Raw genomic sequence first — 15,016 nt, forward strand, 5'->3', positions numbered from 1 at the left:
TCAAACCAGTGCCTTACAATATCAGAGCCAAGCTGCCACCGATAGCTCGCTAGATTTTGTGATGACACAACCCGTGTCACGATTCTGAGGTTTCTCTAGTACTTTGTTTTTTTTTCCAGTTACTTCATCTGTATATTTTTAACCACTCTGTTTTAGATACCAGCCCAGAGCTCTTTCCAAGTGTGTTTCCAAGCAGATTTCCTGCTCGGTCCTTCCCTTTGCAAAGGGAGGGAGACATAACTTACCAGAACCTGGGGGCTGTCAAAAATACCTGCCCATTTTTGGTTTTAGGCTGTTTATTGCCCCAGTGGGCCCATTACTTTGTGTTGGCAGACACAAAAGAACCAGGCAGACCCTTAGGATGTGGTAAAGTCCTTTGTCCCAGCAAGACGTAGTACTGATGAAGCTGTTTGTGCCGTGGTAATCTATGGATAGCTGGTGATGCCCCAGAGAGGTTGGCACCATGGAGGTGATGAACACAAAGCTGTGATTTGCCATTGGAGGTGTGCCCTCTTTTCAGTGAAGGAATCTCCCCGTTTGAGCACATTTTGTAAACTGAGGTATTAATGGCAGGTTATTAATAATACTACTTGTATTAGTATTTACTGTAAGGTTGCAGGTGCTAAATGCGTCAGATGTGTTCCTGGTGGTGACTAAAGCTATTGGTGATCTCATTACTCCTTCCCGTGCTAGTTCTGTGACTGCATTTATTGTTCATAAACTAAACAGGTATTTCAGGCTAAGGAAGGGCTATGTATGTGAGTTCTAATGGCAATGAAGTGAAAAATGCCGAAGTACATCCATCATTTCTAAAGGTGCCTAACTGTATATTTATAAACCATACAGTATGAAAATCTGTACATTTGAATTATATATAGCAATAAGAAAACTTAAACTTAAAGAACGTAGCAGATGGCTGTCCCAAGCCTCGTCTGATTCTTTGAAATACATACGAATCTGCTGTGGAACTTGGGAATCTCTGAATTTAACATTTTTTACCATTTGTCTTCTGCATTTCAATTGCCACTTGAGTTGCTGAAATATTCTGATGGAAGTTGGCCTAAACAGAAGAAGGAAGCATGAGCAGATCCTGTGAAACATCTGCATGTTAATTTACAGAGAGTGAAGTCTGTATAAACAGTATACGTATGAAAGGTTTAGTTTGCTCACCTGAGCCAAATTCCAAACTTTGAGATGTATCATTAGCTGTACTGACAAACCTCTCTTTCTGTACAGGCCTTTCTTCATCTTTTTTACACACCCATGAGTTTCCAATCTACCGATCACTTGTAAAGCATTCTATTCAGAAGGCTGGCATAACCTTGGCTTTTTGTTTGGATGGCTTTTGAGACCTTTTTCACTAAACTATGTTTCATTTCACCTGCTGCCTCTACAGTGATGTTGCCAATGAGTACATGGACATGAAACCAGGAGTGTCATATGCAGTCCCACCAAAAGCCGATAAAAAGCGGCCAGTGAAGTCTGGTGAGTACAGTGACAAGGAATTCTGTTTGCTGGTGGGAGTGCAGAGAGAGGGGCTTCATGGATTTTTTCAGTTTTATCATACTTTTCTTTCATGGATGGGGACAATTAAAACTCGTTAATTGATATGAGAAGGCTTGAGAAAGAACAATAGGCTAAATTACAGTGTCTTGTATTTCTCCACACTTAAACGGAGTATCAGGATTATTTTTTGCTTTTTGGCAATGGGCTATTTACGTGACTCTAGTCTGGTACTTACTCAGATCACTGTTTTGTTTAACGTTAAGACAACTCTGTTTCTAAATGATTACACTTGCTCCATTCAAAAGCTGTTGTTTATATTGCGTAGGAACCTACACTGATCAGGATGTTACCCTTTCTGTGTCAGAAGATGATGAACTTGCTCTAGATGTTGAAGATCTACTAAGTTTTTCTTACCAGGTGGCAAAGGGTATGAGCTTCCTTGCCTCCAAAAATGTAAGTTAAGAATTTTTCAGAGATGGACAGAATCAGTAGATGTCTGATTTCCATTAGCATCACTTTTTAAATGTGATCCACATGCTTAAATGCTGAACATTTCTGTGTTCTTTTCAACAAATGCTGCAATCTGATATGCTCCTTCTCATACCTGAAGCTTTCGCTAATGTTGGAGTTCTCTGCTGTGCTTATTGGCCAGAAGTGGTGTTTTATATCCCGTAAAACAGAACATTGGGTGCATAGTAAGGCTCTTACGTATCCACGGTTCCGGCTGGTAGAATCAGTGGCCTTGCTCATGAACATAAAGTAGTCATAGAAATGTCAAGAGAAGAGACAGAGGAGAGGAATTGCAGTGCACTGTGTTTGCTGCACGCTGAGGCTCCGCTAATTAGTAATGTCTTGTGTTGGGAGACGGCAGGTGCAGCTGAACCCTGCCTGGCTTGGCTGGTGCCTCTTACCGGTTTGATCTTCAGCCCTTCCTTTGTTTCCTGGAGCACACAGATAGTTTCATGAGAACTCCTGATGGCTTTGGAGGCAGTGAAACCCATAGGAACCCCAAGGAGTTATTTCTTCAGTCTCCTGTGGTGTATGGGAATTAAATGAAATTCAGGAAAGAACTGGAAACCCAACATGCAGACACCTTCAAAAACAATTAAATCTCGAGAGTTTAAGATTTATTCTCTGTGGCGTTGCTGGAGAGTTTACAAACTAAACAACAGTATGAAAACAGCTGCAAAGCTATCTATTTGCCTGAGTTTTAAACAATGCTGCACTTGCTGCTTCTCTCATGCGGAGTACTGCCTTAAACAGGGGAGCTATCACATCGTGTGCTTTTTTTTTAGCAGTATGGCTTAATGCACAGGGTATGTCTTGGTTTTTAATTTTCTGGAAAGATAAAACCAGCCTAGAGACCCACAAAGAATCCGCTTTGGCTGCCCTGAGCATAATAAACATTTCTCTGGGTTTCATAGGAGAGGTATTGTGTAACAGAAAGGGATTTATAAAGAATAGAAGTCTTAAGCACAGCATAATTATGATCTTCCTATGGTTGTTCTTACATTTTATTGGAAAAATGCCATTTAACATGTAAACATCGTAACTAATACAGACACAGGATAGTACAGGTGCACCTTGGATAAAGTGCAAAACCAAATTTATGTAATTTACAGAAAATAAAGTAATCCTGGGATCCTTAGGGGTAGGAAGTGTGGCTCTAATTCTGCTCCAAAAGAAGTCCACATTAAAGCTTGCTTTTGCACTTTTTTTCCCCCACTGTTCCTCCTTACAAACCCTTTATTTTTCATCTGTCAACACCTTCAAAACAGGTTTGACAGGCAAAGACATTATTTTACAGATTTTAATGGTTTTCACTGGGCTCCTACATCCTTCACTGTTCAGGACATCCAGTGCTTAACACACACAGTCTTTATTTCTTCTTATTTTCCTATAGAATAGCCCCAGGATTCACTATGCATCGTTCCTGGTGACTGTTTTCTTTATACTCTTCCCATTGATACAAACAGACACCGTGTTATTGAGTAGCAAAGGCAGTAATGAATGTGACACCACCTCACCATGAGGTTGGGAAGTAATGTGCAGTATAGCTTTGGCAGTGCAGAATTAACGGCTTTACCGCAGAATTAAGTTGCGCTGTGCTAGCACATTACTGTGCTTGGTCCTCTTTGGTCATTGTGTACATACACACTCTTAGCTCCCACTAGTAAATGCAGAGTAGCGTGGGCTGATGGATAAGATGCTTCAGATTGCCTCACGCCCTTGGGTAAGGAGAGTCCACGCAGATCAGCAGCGCAGGGTACCCAGCTGCTCTTCTGCAACTTGCTTGTGTATCAAGGCTCAGAGACATAAAAGTGCCTCTGTGCAGGAGTCAGGATAGGAGCCTGTCCTGGGGGGATAATTCCCTTACCAAGCACACAGTGCCTTAATCACAAGACAAGGCTTCCTCCAATGGACAAAGTCTTTATTCAATGCAAACTGCACTGGTTCTGGAGGAACAAGGCAGAGACATGCTGGATGCTTGGCCATTCCTTCATTTCACTGCTTCAGTGCAGTTATGCTCTCAGCTTTACATACACCAAGTACAGGGTATGTTGGATTGGGAGGTGAATGAGAATCCCCTGAGACAGTAATTGTCATTAAAAATAGTTCCTCGTGTAAGCATGCAAAAGGGACAGAGATTAAGTTGCTTATGCAACCTGCAGGTATTTTTGAGTTTGATTTGCATAACTCTTGATATTTTAAATCATGGTTTTGGTAGGGAATTCCTGAAGTTTTGTATTTCAAGGAAAAAAGAAAAATCAAACCATCGTCAGCTATTTTTCAGACAGCTGTGGCCTGCGTACTGTATACCATCAGTAAAGCAGGAGCTTAACACTCTCCTTTCCAGATGGAAAAAGAGATCATTTTGTTAGAGAACTACCTCCGTTCTCTAACAAACGCACATGGGCTCCACAGTTGCATACAAAGAGACACGTGGGCTGGGAAACTCGGGCACCCTCTGGAGCTGCAGTTACAAACACGTGCACACTTTGCAAGTGAAAACTGGATTTTAAGCTAGCTAGGTCACTGAATGCGTGACTCTTCATTGAAAGATACTGGCATGTGAAAATTTCCGGTATTTTCAAATACTTTGGTCTGCTTATAAAGGTCTCCTAGGTACTTAATTATTCAGATCTTCCAGAGGAGTATTTCTGAAATGGGATTCAGTTTCCGGACTTGTGTGCTTTGAAGTTGTTACCATAATTTTCCCTATTTTCAGCTTTTCAGCACTTTTCCTTCAACCACAATAGTTATTTAATAGAACATTGGAATTATTTTAGAAACAAGCCACATTTTCCACTTGTTTATCCTGTGTTAGGAAACAAGCCGGGGATTTTTTTGATAAAAAGTCAGAGAAAAAGTACATTAAACTTTAGCTGCGAACATGAAACACTAGAAAATTCAAAGTGCACATGGTCTTTTCTAAAATAAATGCATAGACAACCTTAACCATGCAGATCAATGTCATGATTGTAAAGATACTACACCAGAATGTTTAATCATCTGAGTGAGCTTATTAACACATGGCTTCATTATGACTTTCAGCTTGCCATAAAATGCATAATGCAGTAAGTAATATAGCTAAGTAAACACGTAACCAAGCAACAACCTGTTAAGGATATTATAAAATAGCTGTGTTTGTTTGTCTGTTTGTTATTTAGTGCATTCATAGGGATCTGGCTGCAAGAAATATTCTTCTAACTCATGGTCGAATAACAAAAATCTGTGACTTTGGCCTGGCAAGAGATATAAGGAATGACTCAAATTATGTGGTGAAAGGAAATGTAAGTATATATGATACTTTATCCACCTGTTTTCAGTTAGGGGAGTTCCTGTTGTCTTGATGTGTGAAGAAAGTCTTTCTTAGACAGAAATGTAGATTTCCCAGTTCTGGTATATGTCCCTGCTGGTCAGGAACGTTAGGAGGGGCAGTTCTGGATGTAGATGTGTGTGCTGACAAAACCCTTGGTATATACACTTCGTTACACTGGAAAAAATGTGCTGGTATCTGAATGTATGTTGTAGTGGAGGAGATGTTTTTGCTGCACCAGTATAACGTCCAGTCTTTCTGTTTTAACTGAACGTACTAAAAGTTACAGCTCTGTGAGTAATTGCAAGTTTTACTGTTGGAATATTCTGGTAGCCCAATCCTGAATATAATTATTTTGAAACTTTTTCTCTGGGCATTGCTATATTTGTCCATTATTGTAATAGTTTATTTTTAAGATCTCTAAATAATCAGGGATTTGAATCTTGTTCTTTGCTATAAAGCATCACTCAGACAACGGAAACTGGATTCTGAAGTGTGAATTTATTGATTAGGGCATAGTGGGAGGCAAAAAAGCCTTGGCTTTCTGTGATTTCATACACAGATTTTAACTTCGTATGTGTAACAAATACACCTTTAACTTGCAGCTATAGTTCAAACCCTGTAACAGGGTTGGAACAAGACACTGCATTTTGATGAGAAAAGTTTAAAACCTCTCATGTAGAAGAGTACCAATCACACTAGTACCTACTAGACCTCTGGAGGGGTACAAAGACACTTTGAAGTGATGCAGATTACCTTGGCAGCACTCAAAGTCCCCTTTAAAGTGCTGGTGCAGTAAAAGAAGCCTTACTACAAAAGAAAGTCGAGCTTGTCTGTACTTAAGCTGGAGAAGCGTGCTACGAAATACAGGTATTTTGCATCTCAAACTGGATTAGTGTTTTATGTCTCTGTCAGGTACACGCAGCCAGCCACTGCCTTCAGAGTACACATGCTTTCACTTGCACTGTTTCTCAAAGGAGAGAAGATCCATGTTCAGCAAGGCAGGCCCCCTCCCTAGCGCAGCTGAGTGCTCCATGATCAGGGACTGGTCATTAGTTAGGGACTTGACAACACATGAACTGAAGCTTGCCCATCCTGGCTTTGGGCAAGCTGATGAAGAGAGAAAATCCCACACCTAAGCATCTGTCACCGAAGTCATTTGCCATGCTCAGTTAACCTCAGTCAGTCCATGGCACCTGAGGTATCTGAGATCGCTCTGCTGCTCTGCTGTCACCTAGCAGTCCCTGATGTCCCACGTACCTACAGCATCCCTGTTTTAGGCTATGGGAGAGATGGGTTTATTGGTTGTCTTCAAAAACAATGTTGGTACCAGCCACTGGGTGCCTAGAAGTTGAGGTTAGGGAACAACAGGAGCTGAAATAATTCAGGAGTGGCTCTCCTGGCAAAATACTGAGTGGCATTTAGTGTAAGAAAGCTGCTTTCAGGCTCAGGGGGTCAGGTCAGGAGCTGCTTGATCAATCAAGGTTCCTGGGAGTGGGAAGTGCAGACCAGCAGCTTAGGAGGGGAAGTGGGCAGTAAGTAATTAAGTTTTACTTGTCTAGGCTACCCTTTAAGTTTCCCCAAGTTGCCTGAGAATAGGATTTTGCATAGCCTGGAAGGGTCAGAGGAGGATAGACTGCAGCTGCCTGAGGAGAGAGGAAGCAGTGGCTGCAGGAGGCATCTGGTTGCATCTCGCCTGATCTTACAGCAGATGAGGAGCGCGGGGGCACGGCTGGCCGAGGACACTGCTGGGAGGCAGTGCTGCTGACAGCAGCTGGGGGCTTGGCCAGGAAGAGTGTTTGCTGTCTGTGTTGTTCAGAAAATAAACAACTCTGGTTGCGTCTCTGGTGACCCAGCCCATGGCTAACGCCGCCTTTCCTCCACCTCGTTTCTTTTCCTTGCTGTTTACCTCCTTTTCTGTTGGGTCTCCTTTCTGTACAAGACATCAAGGCTCTTCTCTGTGGTATGGTTGAAATACATCTTTGGACACATCATTGCAAGATCACTTAAAAGGAAGAGGGGTGGTTTCTCCCACAGCAGGACAGAAGCATGACCGGCTCCTACAGTCAGACAAGGAAAGGGCAAAGAAGGGAGAGGAAGGTGGAGGAAAATCCAAAGGCTTTCTGTGCCCTTTCCTCTGCTGCAGTTAGCATTCCCGAGGGATGTCTGTCCCCACGCAAACTTATGAAAAATTGTAGAATCCTAGAATCTTTTAGGTTGGAAAGGGCCTTTAAGATCAAGTCCAACCGTTAACCTAGTGCTGCCAAGTCCACCACTAAACCATGTCCCTAAGCACCACGTCTACACGTCTTTTAAATACCTCCAGGGATGGTGACTCCACCACTTCCCTGGGCAGCCTGTTCCAGTGCTTGACAACCCTTTCGGTGAAGAAATTTTTCCTATTATCCAATCTAAACCTTCCCTGGAGAAACTTGAGGCCATTTCCTCTGGTCCTATCGCTCGTTACTTGGGGGAAGAGACCGACCCCCACCTGGCTACACCCTCCTTTCAGGTTGTTGTAGAGAGCGATCAGGTCTCCTCTCAGCCTCCTCTTCTCCAGGCTGAACAACCCCAGCTCCCTCAGCCGCTCCCCATCAGACTTGTGCTCCAGACCCTTCACCACCTTCATTACTCTTCGTTGGACTCTCTCCAGCACCTCAAGGTCCTTCTTGTCGTGAGGGGCCCAAAACTGAACACAGTACTTGAGGTGCGGCCTCACCAGTGCCGAGTACAGGGGGACGATCACTGCCCTGGTCCTGCTGGCCACACTATTTCTGATACAGGCCAGGATGCTGTTGGCCTTCTTGGCCACCTGGGCACACTGCTGGCTCACGTTCAGCCAGCTGCCGACCAGCACCCCCAGGTCCTTTCCAGCCGGGCAGCTTTCCAACCGCTCGTCCCCAAGCCTGTAGCGTTGCATGAGGTTGTTGTGACCCAAGTGCAGGACCCAGCACTGAGCCTTGTTGAATTTCATACAATTGGCCTCGGCCCATGGATCCAGCCTGTCCAGATTCCTCTGTAGAGCCTTGCTGCCCTCAAGCAGATCAATGCTCCTGCCCAAAATATATATGTCAGTATACATTTCTTCCATGTGAATTTTCATATTTTTTTCTGATACACTGAGGAGATAAAGCAGATGTCTCAACTGTTGATTAAAGCCTTGAAACATCTTGACTATGTGAATCTCATCTATGTGCCTATGGTAGCCAGTCCATGGAAGCAGACTTACATGTTTGCATAAGGAATCATGCCATAGTCATATATATTATTTTGCTCTGACTTCCTGCCATCCCTTATAAACAAGACAGAAGGAATCACACAGTATACAGAAAATCAGAGTGCAAGGAACTGCATGAGTTTGGTAGACCCACAGAAAGATGGATCAGTAACCATGCAGCACTTGGAGATTCTAAAATGCTGAGATTTCCATTTTTGGTTGGATACTTCTATTTCTTGATTTAATGAGTATCTAAAACACAAAAGAAGTAGTAGAGGTTAATTTTATCTTGTAAATTTTGTATGCCGTATGTTCATTGTCTTAATTTATTCCCTTTTCCCTGGAAAGGCTCGTCTTCCTGTAAAGTGGATGGCACCTGAAAGTATTTTCAATTGCGTCTACACCTTTGAGAGTGACGTCTGGTCTTATGGGATATTGCTTTGGGAGCTCTTTTCTTTAGGTAAGCTCCTTCAAGGTCTGTATTTCAGGGGATTTCTGTTTCATCTTGGTTTTACTGCAGATGCAGAAATCATGTTGCTCATGTGTTCTCTCAACAGGAAGCAGCCCGTATCCAGGGATGCCTGTGGATTCCAAGTTCTATAAAATGATCAAGGAGGGATACAGGATGTTCAGCCCTGAGTGTGCACCACCTGAAATGTAAGTGAGCAACCAGCACCTCTAATCACCAAACATCAGCAATGATGCAAAGGAAGGGAAGCTTCCATTCTTGTGTTAAGGCTCATTGCACTACCCCATTGTCTTTTTTTTTAAGTTCTTTTCACGTTTTAAATAATTCATGTACTCTAACTAGCGGAATACATGCCTTGTCGTTACAAGCAATGAAATACACTCATGCCTTGTACCATCTGATCGCTTTGTCATGACATCTGCTCCGTGTCAATAAATTATTGACAGATCACAGAACATAATTAAACATTTTTAATTCAGATAAAGCAGTCAGTGAGATGTATCACCAGACTGTACAGCATCTGCATTTGTGCTCTACTTCCTGACAGCAGGAGGACTGGCTACTGATCTTCTTTGTGAGCCATTCTTAATTCACTGTTTTGTAAATGAACTGGCACTTAGCAAGCTGTCAAAGAAAACTGCCCAGAGACTCCCATTAGTATTGAGTCCTTTGTTGTCACAAGCACAGGTGTTAGCAGCACTATTCTTAAAAGTCATTTAAAGAAGGTAAACTGTGGGACTGGGTCACACCTTTTCTTTCAAATAATAATGAAGGCGAGATAAGAGCTCTAAGGATTTCCTCATGAGTGGTACTTAATTTCATTATCTTTGCAGGTACGACATAATGAAGAGTTGCTGGGATGCTGATCCTTTACAGAGACCCACATTTAAACAAATCGTACAGCTGATAGAGCAGCAGCTTTCAGATAATGCCCCCCGGGTAAGTTACAGATCATCAGTTTTTTGGAGTCAAAGTAGTTTCAGGCAAGACATTAGACTAGAGCTGTGAGGAGCAAAAAGCCCAGGCGCTTCATTAATTTTTCGGTATTATAGATGTTTTGCAGTGTCAGTTTGGGTGGTACAAATGGTGCCTGGGCTATTCACTTCTGCTTAGTTGTGCCATTAGACAGTAGCTGTCTAAGCCCATACCCAAAACGTATCAGCTGGAGAAGACTGCATGGCTGATGCTTCTCACTCAAAAAAGACCTGGCACAACAATTTTGATGTTAGAAAATGTAATGGTACTGCCTAAATTCATCTTATCTTAAACTATGAAAAATTTTATTAATCTAGGAAACATTTCAGAAGTGAAGTATATTTAGCTTTTATTAGAAAAGCTTTCTGGATGAAGGGGTTGAGCTTTTGGTGCTCTTCTGCCTCTTCTCACTTACTTCCCCTAGCTGTATTTGTATAACTTTGGAGGTATGTCGTGACACACTGTATTCACTGCTCTTTCGACCATTCCCTAGTAAACGATTTTTCTGAGAGGGTAACTAGACAAAACAGTCCAAAGAAAAATTGGAGGCGCATCAGGAACTTGGATTTTCTCTCTCAATGGCATTGTGTGTAACTGGGTTTTAAAAAAGTAAGTTTAAAACCTAGTTTAAAAATAAAGCTTCCTTTTACCTTCTGGATGCCTTGTTTGGGCACAGAGTACATGGCTTCCTGATAATTTGAGAAAAGAGGAAACTGAAAGCTGCTGGTGTTCAATTGCATCCTGTAGCGTATTTTTGGCAGGTGCAGGCGTTACTAAAACAAAAGCAAGAATGCAAAGGAAGTATTAGTGAGGTTTCTGGGGGAGTTTAGTAATAACCTGAGCTGCATTTTTTTCAACCTGAGTTGAAATTTGACATGCAGTTGGAAGCTGCCGTGTTGTTAATAACTGAGACTGGTGTTTTTGATTCTTTAAAAGAGCAGTTAAGCCCAAGACCTTTTGAAACTCTCTTTAGATTTGCAAAGAAACATCTGAGCTGGAGTTTTTCTATGGTGGTGTGTACTACACAGTGGGAAAAGGGTAGGAAAGGAGAGGTCTCCAAGCATGCGTGAAGGGAGCGGTCTGCAGAATATTGACACAGGTCTTTCGCTTCTGCAGGTTTATGCGAACTTCTCAACTCCACCTTCCAGTCAAGGAAACGCTCCAGATCACTCGGTGAGGATTAACTCGGTGGGTAGCAGTGCTTCATCTACTCAGCCTCTCCTGGTACGCGAAGATGTTTGAGTGGCATCTGGAAGAAGAGGAGCCCAGATGTGTTAGTTGTTTGTATTGCGCAGGGGGTGAGAGAGGGACGACTTCAATAATTTCTCTTACTTTTACTCACTACTACCACTGTGTAGCTGAAACGTTGTTGTAATACTGTCCTTTACCACACACTGTTACATATAAACTTAATCTGCTGAGCACAGTTACAGGCATCATTGCAATGTAAACTGAAGCTGTATATATTTTGCTATGTTGTGTGTATTTGCAGTAGAGAGCCAGATCTGAAGGAAAAAAAAAAAAAAAACAACCAACAAAAGAAATCCTGAGCCAGGGTGTGGAATAAGATGACTGCAGATCAAACCAAATCTGCAGTGATCCTTCTTTGGATCCGTGCCTGGAAGGCGTACAGTCATTTTCTAGTTAATCTTGTTTTGCTGAATTTAAGAAATAAACGAATATGAAGCTAATGGCTTTGTAAACCCCTTTCCACTTCCAGCCAAGCCTGAGAAGCTTTCCCAGGCAGGTATTGTGGGTTGGAGGCCAGCGAGAGTCCTGTATGTACTTGGGCAAGAGAGATGAAGGGACCAAGACCCTTCCAAATTTGGTCTGCAGAGCTGCAAACCCTCCTGGGACCTCTGGGGTTTGAATCAGAGGAGGGGAGAAGAGCATGGATCTTCATCTTTATTTCCCACCCATGTTGTCAGCCTTGCAGACCGGTGGCAAGGTTTCTGTGGACATGTGCACTACTTCCCACTGGCTTGTTCCCTGCCAGGGATGGAGTTGCCCATCACTGGGTCTCACCCCACCATGGAGCCTGAACCAGTCCCGTGCCCCCCTCCCTTGGGAGCCTGAGGGCTTCAGTGCTTGTTTTGCTAATAGTTACGTCCAAAAGTGTTCACCAAAGACAGGTGGGCCCTGCCAAGTTGGTCAAAATAGAGGAGGAGGGCTGCTTCCAGTAAACTGTGTGTCTGGAGGAGAGACCGTTTAATGAGTCACCTTATCTAAGCGAGAGCAGAGGCAAAAAATTCTCTCCTGGGGGCCCTTTCTTTATCTTCTCCTACCCAGGTGAATCTTTCCCGCAGGCAGGCTTGGATAGTGCTAACTGGAAAGGGCTGTTTTCCCCTGCCCCAAGACATTTCATCTTTCTCTAGTAGTCCGGAGATCGTAATGAAGAAAGGCCTAACTGGGAAGTGCTGAATTTGTAAATGAGATAAAAGAAAGAATCCCTTCAGCCTGGTTTGACAGACGTGAGGCTTCGAGGTCAATATCTGTTGAGCCCAGGGCTGTGCTCAAGTATCTTCTAACCCCTTTTCTTCCCATCAGAAACACTGCTAGTTCTTTTCTTCCTTTGTTTCTGTCCTCTAGAAATTAGTAAAGGCATTGAGAGAAGCATGTATCAGAGGCAGAATACTAGTTGATTACCTATTTATTTACAATGCACTTAAGCACTCTGTAACTTATACTTTACCAGGATTTTGGTTGAGTTTACATGCAATTTAAATGTGTAACTAACTGCCCAAATGCAAGGTAATTGTAAATACACACACTGGTAGTATATTTTGGGTTATGTTGAACACCACGCTCCTTCTATGACTGTGCATTTGGTTTCTTGTTACAGGAATCTGTCTTTCAGAGTTAAGTCAAAATTTAGCCATTTGCACTGAACGAACTTAGGCTGTTGCACCTTTCCAAAGTTAGCCAGTTGTTTGGAGGCACTCTTATGCATACTTGTTGTTGAGCATTTTCAGTTTAATGCTATAAAAGCTCTTTTGTAATGTGTTGGCTTTCAGAGCAACTGTAGACAAACTTGTTGTTATAATTATAGATGTCTCGGTACTTTACAGACACTTAGCTGAAAGAGATTTGGGTTTTTTCGTTCTTGAAATTTATATTTTTATAATTTGGGGATTTTTGAAACTTATTTTGCAATGGCTTGGTGTTTTGAATGGGTTTATGCATTGTTTTTGTAAATATGGAAATGTAGCAATAATGTCCTTTTGACTATTCTCAGTCCTTGAGTCTCAAAAATATTTTTTTATATATATATATGCAAAAACTATATGTATAAATATGTAAGTGTTTGAAAGTTTATGAAACACTTATGGACATGTTGCTCGGTTGTAGAATTGCAGTTCAGAAAAGTTCAAATAAATCTGTAAATATGTATTCAAATGTTACCGATGTGTACTATGTTAAGATGGAATATTTTCATGTAAGTCTTAATAAATTCTTGGGTTGAAGCAAAATCTCAGTGTCTGGCCACACAGGGGTCAGGTTTGGCATTATGAAACATTTTTGCAAATGTGTGCCAGAAAACTTCAATGTTTATTTGCTGTGAAAGTTCTTTACTTGTGAATATATGGGACAAATACTTGGAAACTTGGATGCAGCTTTATTCTGGAAAAAATTGCAACTAGAAGATTGATCCTGTCGACTGTTGATGGAGTCTGTATGTTATGAATAGTATTTAAAACTGCACAAAAATATCTCAGTGTTGCAGAGGCAGTTGGAGCCACTCAAAGGCTGCAGCGATGCTGAATATTCCCCTTCGCTCAAACACACATACACACGCACGCCCTTGTCTCTGCTGGCATGCTGGCACTGGAGCTGGTGCTGGGCTGGCTGAATGCAGCACTGTGGGTCAGGCAGCATGAGAGACCTCACGCTGCTTGGCTTAGGGGGGTCATAAAGAGAGAAGGTAATGCTTCCCTTGCTGAGCAGGTACCCTGCATCATAGTGGGAGACCCTCTGCTTTCGTTATTCCAGGTTTGAAACCTGTGACTTACCTGCTCACACTTGTTCCTCTGCTGTATAAGGGTTTGCATCGGCACGGTTAGTGCGTGGTTTAATAGTAGGCACAGAGCGGATAAGCAAAAGTTTCTAGAACTGTCCGACCAAAAACCCCTACTAGCTCATATGAGAGACAGACCTCAACCGTTTTGGCCCTTAAGCATTTCTGTTCTGTTGGCAAATCTGCTTGAAGAGCTCCCCTCCTTCAGAGTTTCCTTTTTAAAACAGCTTCCTTTTTTTTTTCCTTCCATCCAGGTCTTGGCTCTGTTTGTTAAAACTAATTAATGAAATTAAAAACTAATTTTGTCAAGAGCCAGGAGGTGCAAGCTTTGTCACAATTAGCATTGTCATTGTTTTTGAGTAATGCTTCAGAAGATAGCAAAATTGTGGCTGATTTTGAACCGTTTTTCCTCCTGTCTTGTCCACCCCCTCATTCAAGCAAAGTAGACTTCATACTGAGGCATCCCAGTAGCTGAATTGGTACAAATAATTTGTGAATTCTCATTTAGCATAGCCAAAGGAGCTATTTTATGTATTTATTTGGTTAACACGTCATTAATTTTATTTTCCTGAAATGTTTCCCCTTTTGAAGCAACCTAGGATACGGCATCTCTGCTTTCTGAAAAAATCTTTCTCCTGTTTTCTTATTACAAGGCTCACAATGATTACCGCCTCCATTCCTGTTCATGGTCACACAGACAATTTCCCCGTGAATTATTTTCTTGCACCAGTTCTAAGCAATAGCTTACATGGAAAAGCACATCAGGAAGGCATTTAGTGTGTATTTTATCTGCCCTTCAAAGCATTGTACCCAGGTCTAAAGACAAACCAGCACCATGTTACCAATATGGACCATCACAGACCAAATAGCTGAAGGGAGGGTGCAAAGAAGATCGTTCCAGGCTCTTTCCAGTGGTGCTCAGTGACAGGCCAAGGGGCAATGGGCACAAACGGAAACCCAGGAGGTTCCCTCTGACCATCAGGAAACACTTTTTTTTAACTATGAGGATGACGA

At 42.3% G+C, this 15,016-nt stretch overlaps 1 protein-coding gene across 1 annotated transcript in view; it reads left to right on the plus strand.

The window, feature by feature from the left end:
• The window catches only part of KIT (v-kit Hardy-Zuckerman 4 feline sarcoma viral oncogene homolog), a 45,079-nt gene extending 33,409 nt beyond the window's left edge, over positions 1–11,670 (plus strand). The window contains exons 15-21 of the mRNA XM_009702252.1: positions 1,397–1,485; positions 1,832–1,959; positions 5,178–5,300; positions 8,892–9,003; positions 9,101–9,200; positions 9,846–9,951; positions 11,104–11,670. Of these exons, the coding sequence (XP_009700554.1) occupies positions 1,397–1,485; positions 1,832–1,959; positions 5,178–5,300; positions 8,892–9,003; positions 9,101–9,200; positions 9,846–9,951; positions 11,104–11,229 (784 nt within the window). The 3' untranslated portion in view covers positions 11,230–11,670. The remainder of the gene's footprint in view (positions 1–1,396; positions 1,486–1,831; positions 1,960–5,177; positions 5,301–8,891; positions 9,004–9,100; positions 9,201–9,845; positions 9,952–11,103) is intronic.
• The last annotated feature ends 3,346 nt before the right edge of the window (positions 11,671–15,016 follow it).

This window comes from Cariama cristata, unplaced genomic scaffold, assembly GCF_000690535.1.
Source record: "Cariama cristata isolate BGI_N322 unplaced genomic scaffold, ASM69053v1 scaffold34096, whole genome shotgun sequence".
Taxonomy (NCBI): domain Eukaryota; kingdom Metazoa; phylum Chordata; class Aves; order Cariamiformes; family Cariamidae; genus Cariama; species Cariama cristata.